The following is a 14,649-nucleotide window of genomic DNA, read 5'->3' as shown; positions in this document are numbered from 1 at the left end:
TGGACTTGCCTCTTTCTTGCAGCAATGTCTTCAATTGTCTTGTCAGTACTCGCTTCCAATCCCTCATAATTTACACGCGTTATTGGCCCCTCAAGATACTTTTGTAAAAAAAAAAGATTACATTCAAGATAGATGAAAGCTGGCTTAGTTGAGACTGAGACACCCTATATACTTTATGAGAATTCAGGAAAAAGAGAACAGATAGTCATGTGTGAACGTGACCAGGAAACAAAGATAAAGTCACGTCTTCAGGAACGTCCCGAAGAAAGGTGTAGCTAATGGTGGAACACTTTTAACCTTACATTACATGACGGGATGGGTCTCAAACATCACTTTATTCGCTTTGAATGTTCCACAAATATCTACTACAGTTTTAGTCATTTATAAAAAGATTTATAAAACAATAAGCGGCTTTAAACAAATATTCGCGCAGAGGAAGAACTTTGCGTTGTAAATCCAACTTAATTTTTTGCAATAAATTGTATGTTCATTGAAAATTGTTGTACTTTCAGATTTTGCGATAGACATTGTCACAATTTTCACCCAACTTCAATTTTAAGTGCATCAAGTCAGGTTAAATGCTCGAATCTTGAAATTTGCCACTTGCCATATTTTGGGAGGATAATCTTTCGTAAGCTACGAAGATCTGCAGCTAAGCGAAATTAAGCTGTATAAGAATTCTGATTTTATAGACGATCGAGCAAAATATTCAAACCAAACGGGAGAGAAGGAATCGCAAAGGGTATAATAAAAATTATATTATTACAATGATGGACTCCTTTATCAATACTTTTGCAATGTAATCATAGCTTTCAGCCGTAAAAATAACAATGGCGATAAAAATCTTTTCTTCTTCCTTCCATTGTCACAGCACCGCGCGATTGATAATGAAAATCGTTCCTACTTTACTCCGTCCTAATAGCGCCGGAGTCGCATTATAATCCGGAGAATTGGATTTGGTCACTTGACATGAAATCGCACTTAGTTGCAATTGTACTATATAAAAGCGAAGCGTGGACGGTTCTAGCGCGGATACGTATGCACATAGAACGTGTTTCGTTTTATGCGTATACACGCGACACACATCCGTACGCTCTACAATACACGACTCGAGCTGAAATCAAGCCCGGACATGATCCGTCCACGTTTACACGCGAGCAGACACGTAATCTATGCCGTATATACGTTAGATGAGCTGCAGCTAGCGTGTATAAAACATTAAAAACCCAGTTGAAATCTGGGACAAGAATCACGTTATAAAACGCTGAGTGTGCAACCGCAGTCTTTTCCATTGCAGTTCTCTTGAATTATTAAATCAGACTAAGTGTGTGATGAATGAAGTTTCAATCTTGGGCCGAGTAATCCACTTGAAATTAGAGAAATTACTTTTTCCGCTGTTGATTCGCGTCGAAGCTCGCTTTATAAAAAAAAACAATGTTTATTCTTAATCTCGGTATTCGGCTATTTTGCCGCGTTTGGATAAGAAATCTAATCTTGTCGTTCCACACGCCAGTCGCGTTGTACAACGCGTTTCAGGTTCGCGGGTCAAGAGAGCCTGGTCCACTTTCGAAAGCTTTCCGAAATTTTCTCCGCTGGAGATGAATCCAATAAACCGACGCAAGGGAGAGAACGCAAAAGAAGAGGAAGGGTACTGTCCCCGAAGCGGAAGAAGTGGCTCGTACGACGCTGGCTGCTGGCTGCCTGAATAGAAATTCAGCAGCATACAATCCCCATTATCCCTCGATTTGAAGTTCCGCGACAATGGAATCTCTCAGACGCGCCGTGCCCGCCGTCGCCGCCGCCGCCGCCGTCGTCCCCGTCGTCGTCCCCCGACTCAGCGTTCCGACATACAAGCCGATACCGCTTTGCCAGACATGAAATAGATAATTTCGACACGTCCATTTTCGTGCTTGGCAAAGACTCAAAATGATGAATCAGCCTTCGGACTCGGATATTAAATTGTCACGCAGAAAGACTCTTAAATATATTTACACTCGTAGCAATTTCTCTTTAAACATGTCGCGGATAGGCATCTTTTTTTTCTATATTAATCTTTTAGTTGTACAGCAAAGAGAAAGTTATCCTGAAAATACATACTTCCCGGATGAACTATTGATTTTGTTTTCAGACGCGTATGCGTTAATTACAATATCCCGAATAGAGAAAAGGCAATTGCAAACCATTGCGCTTGGCGAACAATGAAATCGCCGTTGCACTGCAAATTATTTAGACATAAAGGGGAGAAAATGAGATAAACCGACGCAGACTTTTTTCCGTCGTAATCATCTTAGGCAATTCTTACGTTAAAATCACTGCACCGGCAGGAGGGTCGCAGACGGTGCAGATGGAAAATTAGACGGCTAAAACCGGTAGCCAGACGACGGAGTATTTGCTAGGCAAACGAAACACGATTACCAGAAGCACTAGCCGTAACCGAGAAACGAAGACGTGTACGCGAGGAGAATAGGGGGTATTACACTGTTTGTCTTACATACCTACGTATTACCGTAAATGCCTTATTAACAATATTGTCTGCGCCTAGTCTATATACGGCGTAGTCAACAGTCTGCTACTTTTATCCCCTTGTGTGCACAAGGTCGGCCTGGTCCTGCAGACTTCCATTGTGTACCGGCCATAGTAAACATTACCCTCCATAAAATGGACGGTGGAATATTACGTACAATCTCCCGAAGTAGTTCGCAGCGATGATACCGCGTAAAGAAAAATCGCGGACGGAACTATAATTTCATAGCTTTATGATAGAGAAAAGCGGCGACGGTAAAACCGACTTTTATCCCCGCGGTTATATCACGGCACTCCAATCTGATAGAACTAATAAAGTTAAAGATTAATGGTACAGCGTCTCGTATATCCGGTGTCCTCGGTTGAAGTCAGCGTCTTAGGTAGCGGCGGTATTATTTTCAAATGTCACCAGAGTGCGGCGAAAGGTGGTCTTCAGTCTTTCAGATTATGAAATTCAGGTGATAAACGTTCTTCTCCAATCGTATTTACCGAATCGCTCCGCGTAAGGAAAATGACTCGAGACGTTCGCGTCATCTTTGCGAGCGTTTGCGTTCGGCGTAAAGGTGAAAGTGCTCTCAGACGAGTCGCGTAAAGAATCTGTTTACACGTCGACGGAGTTTATCGGCGAGGGGGCACGTCGAATCTCGCGGAGAGCACCGAGGCGACGATTAAGCCTTAGAGCGAGAAGGTTCGACGAGGTGGAATGCAGAAACAAGTTGACGGAGGGACCATGACTCATAGGCACATTTAGAGCTGGAACACTTCAAAGAGTTGGTTGGGTACCAGTTCACCCCGATGAACCGGTGTATACCGACGCGTTACAAGAGCGCGGCAGATCCCTTTCAGATTTAATGTAATGTAAATATCTGCGGCAGTGCAAACGCCTGGCTTTTCGCCAGTTAATTGGCCGTGTGACTGGTCGGTGCACAGAGCCGAAAAAATCTCAAACAGCTCGATAAGCGTAATTAATATATTACAGAAATTACGAGCAAGCCTGGCGAAAATCGTGAGACAATAGAAAGTTCCAGCCGTTTTTCGCTAGTGTGTTTGAAGAATTTCATTTTTAAATGGGTGTAATTTGTAAAATTGTATATATTATTTGAATAGAACGGAAAATTAGTTATATTATATTTACATTACCTCAAATATCATACGTGCTCCGGCACAAAGAATTAAAAATTTAAAATCAAATTTACGTGAATAAATCCCACGTTCTCGACCCTCTAACCCTAACGTAATGAACGCCTTTGTTTGACAAAACAAAGCCCGCTCAACTCCCGGAATTAATTGACTTACGTCAAAATTATCCTTTGTTATTGAAAAATATTAAATTTTACCCTAGAATATAAGCGTTGCAAATGTTTAAAAAGGTAGAGATGTCTCTTTATTGATTTTACGTTAAAAGATAGCGCGAGTTAAAAATTAAATGCTGCGAAAGTCCAAACCAGACATAAAAAACGATCTATTTATCACGAGTCCCATGAAAATTTACACTTTAATCACCCGGTACATCAAATCGCGACATTATAAGTAAGAAATTATGCAAAATATTATTACAAGTAATAATCTCTCGTATGTTCTAGTTGGTAACAGAAAAGTTAGAACCCCTTCACTCGTCGCGTCGCACGACGGTTTAGATGCAAAACTGATTCTCAAAATAAACAACAATAAACATTGCTGTCGCTCGAGCACAACGAGTTTCACGGTAACGAATTACTTTCCAGGAATCGCTCGTCAAAATAAACAAGTCCCTTACCTTGCTGCACGTAGGAGACCAACTGCCTGCTCCAAGTTCCTCTGTCGCAACAATTTCTGGATTCTCTTCATGGTGTCCGCTCTGCAAAATAAAAAAAGAAGCACGTGAAACGTACGGTCGATCATTTCCGCAAACATCGATAATAAATATTATTCTGCTTGTCCGTCACAACGCTAGCACGTACTTTTGATCGTCGATAGGCGTATTTAACGTTGCGTCAAACGGCACCATTACAGGTATAACGCCATCGCGCATAACGGCAGATAATTCGATATCGACAATATCCCAACGTTCCTCCAAAGTAGGAGCTGCGGTTACGTTGCTCCGAGTGGGTTCTGGGTTCTCTAAAAACAAAAAAAATCGAACGATATTGTCCGCATCAAAATTTAACTCCATTTTACTTAAAATTCTTGAGCGCAATCAATACGCGCGCGGATCTTACTTTTATTCCTTTTAGCCTTTCTTCTCTTCGCCTTGACTTTTTGAACCACGAGATGCCGTTGGCCCCTCTGGCAAAAGTGCTCGAGCATTTTTAGAAATATGTGAGCAGTCGTTACAAGATCCACCAAGTACTGCCTGAAAGTTGCGCGTATTCGTGTAATTACATTGTTTTAAGCTGACGGTAAACTTAAACCGCCTTCCTTCCTTCCTCGTGACAAGAAATTAATTCAATCCCGCTACTCGCGCATTAATTTGTCAATTTAGTTCCGGCAACGTGCACTACCGCCATCAAAGCCAAAGTTTGACGGAACCGTCGTCCTGTTTTCGTCAGCGTCCCCGTAACGTCAAAGTAGTAGCAACGTGGCATTGCGGTACGTCGCGCCGCCCTTACATTTCCGTCGTGGAAATCCGCGCAAAACCCGTCAAACTCGTAGCAAGTTGAACGCCCACTGCCTTTTCCCATTTCGCCGGCCGGAAGGTCGATAAAAGTTGTTTATTCCGCCGAGGAACCGTAGAAGGGAGGAAGAAACCGGGCGGGTGCGAGCTACCGAGACCAGCCGCCGAAGAAGAGAAATAGTCGAAAAGGAACGGCATCCGAGGGAGCCGGAGTGGCTTCCTGGCTGGTCGAACCGATTGATCCGAAAGTGAATCAATCTGTCTGCGGTAGATAAAACTTTCGGTAAAGAGTTCTCTCTCCTCTCTTCCCCCCCCCCCTCTCTCTCTCTCTCTCTCTCTCACTCATTCACTCTCTTTCTCTCCCCTTCTCCCTCTCTCTCTTTCTTCTTCCTCGCTCCATGACGCGGATTCACACGTACAGACGTGAATTGTTGGACGTAGGGCGACGCGTCGCATAACTTTTCGCGATACTTGCATTACTACAGCCTGCTAAAAATTCGCCAAGGATCCGCAAGGGATTCGCGAAGAGTAGCAACTTATTCTGCCGAATGAAAAGGGGACCGACGGACGAAACCAACGACCGGCTTACCGAAAACAACTACTGATTTGTGGGAAGTGGGCGCGATTACGAGATCCAATTCTTTTTCCCTTGATAATTTTTATCAATCGCGTTCTTTAAAAAAAATGTTAAATAATCAAGATGACGAAAGTTGCACGGTTTATTCCGTACGGTGGTAGCTGCGATGGTGAAAGTCTCTTCACTCACCGTGACATTTTAACCTCGTCGAAGCACAAAAGCTGAGAGAGTATCGTTTCCCGATATTCCAGGACATAGAAGATATTGCTTTTAATTATCTTGCTGGATTCTCTAACACCATCGTCTGTGCTCTTATCCATCGCCATGAGAGTGTTAAGAAGCTCCTGAAACGCGAAATAGATTTTCATTTAGCTTCTTCAAACATCGACGCGCAACGCTGATTATCGTGCAATTACCTGATATGCCTTTAATCCCAAATGCAATCTACGAGACCAAAGCGGTATCTTTTTCTTGTCAACTACAATCATCTCATAGTATTGTACCATTTGCCTTTGGACCAAATAAAACACTTCCGTGGATATGGTTTCGCTGAATAATAAAATAATAATGTTTTGTATCACCTGTTATTAATAATACTCGAACTTTTAATTCGCGCTAGGTATATAAAATGAAAAACAGAATGTTTCACACATGTTTTCGATTGTAAAAAAAAAAAATTGGTGTCGGTTAAACAATCTGTCGGTAAAATGTGATCCGACAGAAATAGCGGAGGCGCGTAGCGCAGATAACGAATCGCAAACAAACTTCGAACTGTATGATGCACGTTTTGTTTTAAACGAGACATGCGTAAATGTCGCAGTTACCCAACTTCATAATCTAAAGTAAATTTTAATACGAAGAAAAAGTTGCTACTTCGGAGAAATAATATTAATGCGGACGGGCCGCGGGGGTAACAGTGGCGATTCGCTAGTTTCCGTATTTGCGAACGTCGTAAAAATTATCCCGCGACGTAAAGTTAGATGGCTCGGCCTGTACACACGGACGCTGGAGAATTTTCTCTTTAGACAAGATCCGAAAGAAAGCGACGATGCGTAAAACGAGTTCGTAAACTGTCTCCCTTTCTGCCTCTTTAGCCGAGGTATGCGACAATGTAGACGGTATGAGAAAGTTGAGGTGCCAAGAGATTTTACCTCACATATTTCACCTGGAACTTGTAATGTCGATTGAACTCCATGAAGAAGCGCAAGGCCCACAGATAGACAGCCGTTTCCGCCGCCTGGCCCTGGACGTCGTTGATGAAGCAAGACCTACAGAATCTCATCACGGGATTGTAAGCGCCGCTTAGGAACTCGACGCAAAACTCTTTCAGAAAGAGCCGCACGCTGAGGGCAGACGTGCGCTCCTCCTTGGTGTCCTGCGGGCCGATTTTATCTTTGCGCCGCTTCACTCTTTTCTGTAACAAGAGACACGTGTCTTCTACTCATAGGCTGAGCGTCCCATTGAATAAGCTCAAGCTTGCGAAGAGAGAGACAGAGAAGATTTAAGGAGACTTTCTTTCTCTGCCTCGCCATCGAGACAAAGAAGGCGCAGGCACGATTCTTCTCTTTTACGAGGGTGTAAGATAGAGAAAGAAAGTCTTCTTAAATATATATCTCTCTCTCCACAAGCTTCAGCTTATTCACTGGGACGCTCAGTCCATATTTACTATGCTTCTACTATTACATTCAATCGAGTTATCTCGATACTCTCGGACGTTCTCAGAAGCAAAAAGGAGAAGAGAGCAAGAAACTAATCATGAAAATTCACCTGATTGTGGCCGAATTCTAGTGCGTCGATCTTTTGGTACGGCTTATGGCAGATCAGTGGATTTTCTCCGGTAGCTTTCATATTCTCCACAACGTAAGTACCGCCGAATCGTGAGTGTCTGATTGATCGAATGAAAACACGATATTAGACGTTACAGCTGCTTATCCCGCGAAGCGGGATGCATTGTCGAATCTCTCGCGAGGTGCGAACGTAATGTATCTTCGAATACGATATACAATATTGGGAGAACGGTACGTGCGTGCACGTTTCGTGGAGAAATTGGATTTCTTATTTAGTTTTCGCCGTTCCCTTCCGTCTCCGAATTGAGAAGTGAGAATAACGCGATCCCTCGCTACTAAAAAAGAGAACTGATTATTCAAATCCAATTTCAGCCATGAGTCCCCGCGAAGATTCAATCAATGGAATAGAAGACAGCTGTCAACAGCAGATAGTTTCCTAAATGACGAAGACGCGCACTCCACTCACCCTCTCCCACTTCCTCTCCCGCGAGAGAGGCCTAGGGCCTCCCCGCTCGGTCGCCCCGCGAAATATTTTTTAACAAACAACTCCCCCTCGAAAGCGCTTGTTTATCGAAGCGTATGAGAAGCATTGTCGCAAATGGAATTCTGATAACTTTTCATTTGCATTTATCCGCGTGGAAACGTTACAATTTTTTAAGGGGAGGGGGTGGGGGAGGAGAGTAATTTCGAACGGCGCAGAACCCCGGCGGTTCCCGTACGGGAAGTAACGCGGAAACAATAAATGGAAATAAATAAAATAATAAAAAACGATGCGGCGAGCGCACGTACGCGGGCGCGCAGCTATCCAATTTTGTTCCTATGTTTACTATTGCTATCAAAAAGAGATCTGTGTTCGTGACACAGCTAGGCGCTGCTTTATCGTTTTCCGATCAAATTATCTTCCCATCGATCGGCACGAGAACACGCGGAAGGCGGAGGGGATCTTTTCACCGCACATCCAGTCCCTTTCAACTCGTAAAAAGCCTTTCGCAAAGACGTGGATGCGCGCATCCACGGGCTTCTGGAACGCGCTCGTTACAAGAATACGGCTCGCTTCTCCCCAACAAGTGGATAAAAGCTTCTATTCACGCCGCCCAGGGTGGTCCTACCTTAAAAACTAGGTCATATTCATTACACGCATATCGCGGGAACACACCGCGGTAATTCCCAAAGGCGTCCGTCAAGCAGCAATCGGCACCTTTTAGTCATCCCCATTTTTACAATCACGGGCTTTTAGCTGCGGCCGCTCATTAAAGCGGTAATTTCGCAGTAGCTAACCCGCGCTACGTGCATTCTCCCGTGTGTCACGGCAAAAACGCACGGATAATACCGGCCCGGCGTATGAATAAAGCTGAATTAAGGTCGCAGATGTTGCTACGACGCGGCGCTCGGATAAGTCGGCAAATTAACCGCGTGGATATTCAAAAGGGGCGACTTTTAACTCCGGCAATCGTCGATCCCGGGCGAATCTTTCCGGAGCAATTGAAACGCCCGTGCGTTACGAGTTTTACATCGTGCCGGATATTGCTTTAAACTCGTTGGAAAAATTAATTTACACAATATATTTTTCAAATTTATATATGCCGCGGCGCGGGACAGAATGCAACTTGTCGTTATTGTTATTTTACAGGCGGAGCGTCCAGAAATTCGCGCAATTTGGGATGCACAATGTGACTCCCTCTTGCCAGATATCGTGCCCGGTTATTTCTGCAAATCTTCAGAGAAATGGTAAAACGGTCTGCAGGCGCGCGCGCGCGCCGCCCCTGATTCATGCAAAATTTAAGGGGCACCGTTAGCTTTAAATTGCGCTCATTTAAAAACTACCGCTCGGACGCAATTTTGCCGCCGGGGAAAAAGCGCCGTCTCTCTGCCGGGAAAAATCGCAATGCACTTGTCAAGCGCGCGAATTTCGGGAGCGTTCAATCGCACGCCCGCGCTACGCTATTGATAAACGAATAAATCTCTCGCCGATTAATAATAATACACGGGGACTTACCGCGATCCAGCGTACTTCTTTACTTTGTCCATTTTTTCGCGTAGCTCTTTTTGCCGCATGGCTACGAGGCAAGCCTCGTCATTTTCCCTCTCGGCGGTGCCATGTTGCAGCCCAGATGCAGCCAGCAGGCTTGCATTTTGCTCACGTAACATTAAAGATATAATCTAGCCGGGTATGAAAGTAATACTGTTATTTACGAGTAACAAGCAACAAGTTCTTAATGACGGTGCTATTTTCATAGACTTATCTCGAATGTAATGCACAAAATAAAGTAAGTAACCGCACAGCCGCCCGTGCCGTGTGTGTTACCTCTAAAATTTGCATGTGATACTGTTGTTCCTTATTGCTGCTGACAATGAACAGCAAAATGTCCACTATGCCCGAGGCATGGAACGCAAACAGCAGCTATAAAAAGGAAAAGAAGCTCTGTACGTCGCTCAAGACAGCACTCGATACCGCGCGTTAAAAGAGAAATAAAAAATTTGTCTAAGCGTTAACGCGGCCAATTCACCTCGTCGTGAACAGTAGCGTCGTTATCGGCCCTCTTCTCGTTATCGTTAGGCGGCACTTGCAGTACGTTTCTAACGAAAGCGAGTATTCTTTCGATCGTCAACTCGTCGTCCTCCCCTCTCTCCGGGCCATCCTACAAAATAAGAGCGATCTTACAACCGACGGACCATCTATATCGCAGGAACGGGAGGGAACGCGTCCCTACTTACAACGTTAAGTAGACTCGCCAAACGACCGGCCACCGCCGACCACACCGCCTCGTCGGCCAACGCCGCCTTGTACTCTTGCAAATACGAGACGAGCCTCTGATACAAGCTATACGCCGTCTTCTCGCTCGGTATCTGTTCGTTGTAAATCACGAACGCGGAGCTCGTCAGGTTAATAAGTAATCTGTTTAAGAGAAAGAGACGAAGGGTGTTTAGTCGTGCCGTCGCGGCAATTATGAGAGTCATGTCCCATACGATTCAGCATATTCAACTCTACTCGCACGTACCGCAGCAGGACGTCCCAGAGCTCGGTTTTCTCAACGTGATGTATTAGTATCTTTACAAGATCCGTCTGCAGTAATCTCGTTTGTCCGAGGAAGCGTCTTATAGTGTGCGTGTCGTCGTCCCTCTTAAGGTATCTAATGAGATCCTTCACGACATCTGCCAAGAAATTTATCGTACCGTCAAACGTTAGCTCACCCCGCTCGGATACGTCGAATGTACTGTAACTGCATTTGTATATCGCGATGTGAAATCAAGGCAAATATCTTCACCCAGGCAATTTTTGTCCAAGTGATAGGCGGTCCCGTCGAAGTATCCGATGACGGCGCAAGTGGCGGTGAGCTCGGCGGACAGATAGTCCGTCATGTTTCGAGCGATTTGCACCGCCAAGTTTTCAGCGTGCGATATTTATCCCTCGGACCGTCGGCGATTTTAGTACGCGCGGCCACAGCGACTTCCGATTTCGCTCTCGATTTCGCTGGCCTGCCGTTAAAAATAATGAAAAGCTTCAGTGTTGTCTTCGAAATATCTGGCGTTTTTAATAATACAGGAAATTTATTGCGAGAAATATTACCTCGGCCAGGGTTTGGACTTGCCGGGCGTCTCGCCAGAAATAATCAAGTCCAGTAAATACGCAAAGATACCAGAACGGATTCGCTTCGATTTATCGGCAACTTGTCTTTGTGTCGACTACGGATCGAGATTGAGACTCGATTGAAATTTCACCAATTAGAGCGAGAGTCACTGAACTTGAGATCAGCAAACTTTACTGTGATCGGTGAAAATTCTGATCTCAATCTGTGGTCAGGGGGTCAATTCTGTATCTTACTCTCTAAAATTTGTGGAGTGAAAATACTGCCATGGAGTGAAATGTTTACTCCATTGGAGTTAATATTCACTCTGTTGGAGGAAATATTCACGCCAATAGGGTGAACATTTCACTCCATGGCAGTATTTTCACTCCACAAATTTTTACGTTACAGTGAAAATGCCAAAAGGGACGGCTTTGTCTCTCCCTAGCCGTCCCTTTGGAAGGAGACAAAGCCTTCTAGCACTTTCACTGTAATGTAAGATACAGAACTGACCTCCTGATACGCGCCCAGAAAAATATATACTACCTGCAAGTATTGTTATTTGTTCCAAGTATTTGATAAGTTTATACATCAGCAAATCTATCATAGTGTCGTCGCAAGTGCTACATTAACTCAAAACATATTCTGGTTCTTAGTAAGTCTAGTACTTGAAGCAAGAATACATAGGACTATTTGAAGCAAAACTATGTTGTTTCTTCCAACTTTATTAAAAGAAGCACACGGAATTGTTCGATAAAGTTTTGTAATTTTTTTCAAAGAAGAATAAATTCTTCCTTTGAGTGTAAGATGGCAAGCTTTTCTAAGACTAGTAACAAGTATATCTTAAAACTATTAAGAAAATTTCTTTGTTGAAGCAAACTATTACTTAAACGCAATAAAATTAACTGAGTAATTACTTTTCTTGACTGTACAATAATAGCTGCTTTCCTTTTACACTCAAGTGATACTGAGTCAGGGCGTTTTCCAGCAAAGACACAATGTGACACTTGTTGTTTGCCAATGTTAAACAAGGACGAAACGATTCACTGTGTTACACTGTGTCCCTGCTGGAAAACGCCCTCACTCAGTTACGTGAGTATTTTATACTCAGAACGTCATTAATGTAAGTCTATGAAGGCTGATCTACGTGTCCTTTGCGTCTAGAAACATTCCATTTTCTAGCCAATAAATACGTTTGCAAAATTTGGGCAAGTTGATAAATTGTGCATTATACATTGTACAATCGCAAATTGTCGGCAAGTTTGTTAAGCGTTTACGATTTGTTTACATAAAATAGAATGTTTCTAGATGCAGAAAGCACATTGTAGATTAGGCTTCAAACTCACTAAAGCACACGGTCTTGATCGTGCGCGAAAACTCAGTTAAATCTGGTTGAATCTCACTTCTCGAGAATCAAAAGGAACGAGCATTCAACTGAGTTATCACGTCACAAGTGAGATTTATCCGAGCTTCATGTAAAAGGAAAGCAGCTAATATTTTTCTGTGCGCGGGCCTCGCAGAGTCGGGGACCGATTACAAAAATGAGCCGGCTTCGTTGCCGAACGCGACAAGAAGCGGCCGACAACGGCCTCTCTTCCGAAATTAGCGAGACAACGTCCACTTAGAAACACTCACCAGAGCCGGCTTGACAACACACGACACGACAAGTCCGTACAGCCCGCAGTGGAGGATCCAGGCGCCGCGTTTCTAGGTTATGTCACACGCGCGCGCTTTGTCCCGCGGAAATAAAGCGCTCGCCGGGACGGGACGCACGCCCGCACGCTCGGAACAGCCGGCACGAGACGCCGTCACGGGAAGCGTCAAGCTGTCACCGCGGCCGTCGGCGCTTCTCCGAGAAAACCGAAAACAATCGCGCGCGCACACACACGCGCCCGCACACACCACCGAACGCAACAGGTGAGAGCGGAAAAGCGCGCGAACCGAGCGGACGGCCGGCTTCGCGCGGTCACGTGACCGGTCGTTCGGCCGCGCTCGGCTCTCTCCGCCCCGAGACCGATCGCGGCTGGTCGCGGCGCGGCTCGCGCGCGGTCGAAGGTCGGACGGAACGGCGCGCGGCGTAGCGCCGGGGTAAGTTGTCGTTCGTCTCGTTGCCCGACGCGGCTATTTTCGCCTTCCGCGCTGATAAACGTGGCGGACGTAACGTAAGATCGCCGGCGCGTGGAGGGAGAGCGGGCGGAAAGACGTGGAAGGAGAGCAGGCGCGCGACGATCGTCTCGCTCGGCGGTCGCAAAATGGCGCGTCTCCCGCCGAACGTTTCGGTAGTTGCGCGCCGAAACTGGAGCCGCCGTTTTCTCGCGCGGTATCGGCGGAATATCCGGCGCGTATACGGGGAAGATTCGGGAACGTCGAGGCGTCGGCGGACCCCGGCGTTCACTCGCGGCCGAGAATCTTGGCGAGTCGCGTTTCCCCCGAGGAGGGCCTTGGTTTCTTGGTCGACGGAACTTTTAGCGAAGTCAGTCGCGCTGGTGCGCACTGATTGGCGAGCGCGGTCAATTTTTATACTTGAGGTCGTCTCACAGCGAATACGGTTGCCTCCCTTACGGAAGGAACGCTCGAGTTTCGAGCGTTAACACTCGATCGTCCGAGTTCGCTCTCAAATTCGAGCGCGGACAGCCGGATTGTAAAATTTACGCCCGAAAAAGCGATTTCTCGTCCCTTCGATCGCGAGGCTTTGTACTCTTGCGTGCGAACGAGAGAGAACGGAATAGCACGAAACGGAGTTTGTCCTTTTCCACGTGAACCTCTACCCTCGTCGCTCAATGCTCGGTCTAGGTATATTACGTCTATTCGCGAAACGGACCCGAGATGAAGGAAGGCAGAGACATAGTAAATATAGACTTGAGCGCCCCATTGAATAAGCTGAAACTTGTGAAGAGAGAGAGAGAGAGGGAGAGACAGAGAAGATTTAAGAAGACTTTCTTTCTCTGTCTCACCATCGAGACGAAGGAGGCGCAGGCACGATTCTTTTCTTGTACGATGGTGACAGAGAAAGAAAGTCTTCTTAAATCTTCTCTCTCTCTCTCTCTCTCTCTCTTCACAAGCTTCAGCTTAAAGTCAACGGCACACGATACAATTTTTCCTACTGGATCGCTCACGAGAGCCAATCAGGACACAGAGTTTTCGGTCAGTTGACTCAAAGCTGCATCCTGATATTGGCCAGCGGCACACGATACTATTTTTCCTACTGGTTCGCTTGCGAGAGCCAATCAGGATTCAGCTTCGAGCCACCTGACCGAAAACTCTCCGCATCCCGATTGGCTCTCGTAAGCGATCCAGTAGGAAAACTGATATTATCGTGTGCCGTTGGCTTTATTCAATGGGGGGAACGCTCGGTCCTGTACTCACCGTGTCTATGAAGGAAGGCGAGCCAGCGGAGCGTTCGTTATCGCGCGTTTAGGCTTTTTCGATTTACGCCGCCCCGGCGCGGCGCGGGGACGTCCATTATGTCGTCGGCGCGATACGAGGCAGTGCTTTCGGCGGGCAATCTGCTGATAGACGTCGCCCGCAAAGGAGGAAAATAAAGCCATAAATCCAATTTCGTCGCGGTAGGTACGAGAGGGGGCGCCGCGGGGCGGACGGACG

The 14,649-nt window shown here is 45.8% G+C and overlaps 1 protein-coding gene across 3 annotated transcripts in view; it reads right to left on the bottom strand.

Annotated features, from left to right (window-relative positions):
- LOC105565759 (protein timeless homolog) overlaps positions 1 to 13,180 on the bottom strand; it is a 110,008-nt gene extending 96,828 nt beyond the window's left edge. The window contains exons 1-15 of one of the 3 annotated variants that reach the window (XM_012019207.1): positions 12,682 to 13,180; positions 11,049 to 11,164; positions 10,747 to 10,957; positions 10,480 to 10,633; positions 10,196 to 10,376; positions 9,988 to 10,119; positions 9,786 to 9,881; positions 9,477 to 9,640; positions 7,461 to 7,578; positions 6,845 to 7,107; positions 6,110 to 6,242; positions 5,883 to 6,037; positions 4,722 to 4,855; positions 4,464 to 4,623; positions 4,280 to 4,360 (exon numbers count right to left, since the gene is read on the bottom strand). In XM_012019207.1, coding sequence (XP_011874597.1) covers positions 4,280 to 4,360; positions 4,464 to 4,623; positions 4,722 to 4,855; positions 5,883 to 6,037; positions 6,110 to 6,242; positions 6,845 to 7,107; positions 7,461 to 7,578; positions 9,477 to 9,640; positions 9,786 to 9,881; positions 9,988 to 10,119; positions 10,196 to 10,376; positions 10,480 to 10,633; positions 10,747 to 10,840 — 1,865 coding nt within the window. In that variant the 5' untranslated portion in view covers positions 10,841 to 10,957; positions 11,049 to 11,164; positions 12,682 to 13,180. The remainder of the gene's footprint in view (positions 1 to 4,279; positions 4,361 to 4,463; positions 4,624 to 4,721; positions 4,856 to 5,882; positions 6,038 to 6,109; positions 6,243 to 6,844; positions 7,108 to 7,460; positions 7,579 to 9,476; positions 9,641 to 9,785; positions 9,882 to 9,987; positions 10,120 to 10,195; positions 10,377 to 10,479; positions 10,634 to 10,746; positions 10,958 to 11,048; positions 11,165 to 12,681) is intronic. The other 2 variants (XM_012019208.1, XM_012019209.1) reach the window with 2 other exon arrangements.
- Positions 13,181 to 14,649: the final 1,469 nt, after the last annotated feature.

The sequence above is a fragment of the Vollenhovia emeryi genome, unplaced genomic scaffold (genome assembly GCF_000949405.1).
Source record: "Vollenhovia emeryi isolate VEMERY1.0 unplaced genomic scaffold, V.emery_V1.0 DF939149.1, whole genome shotgun sequence".
NCBI lineage: Eukaryota > Metazoa > Arthropoda > Insecta > Hymenoptera > Formicidae > Vollenhovia > Vollenhovia emeryi.
Note: the sequence above shows the minus strand (reverse complement) of the source record. Positions and strands in the feature narration are given on the sequence as shown.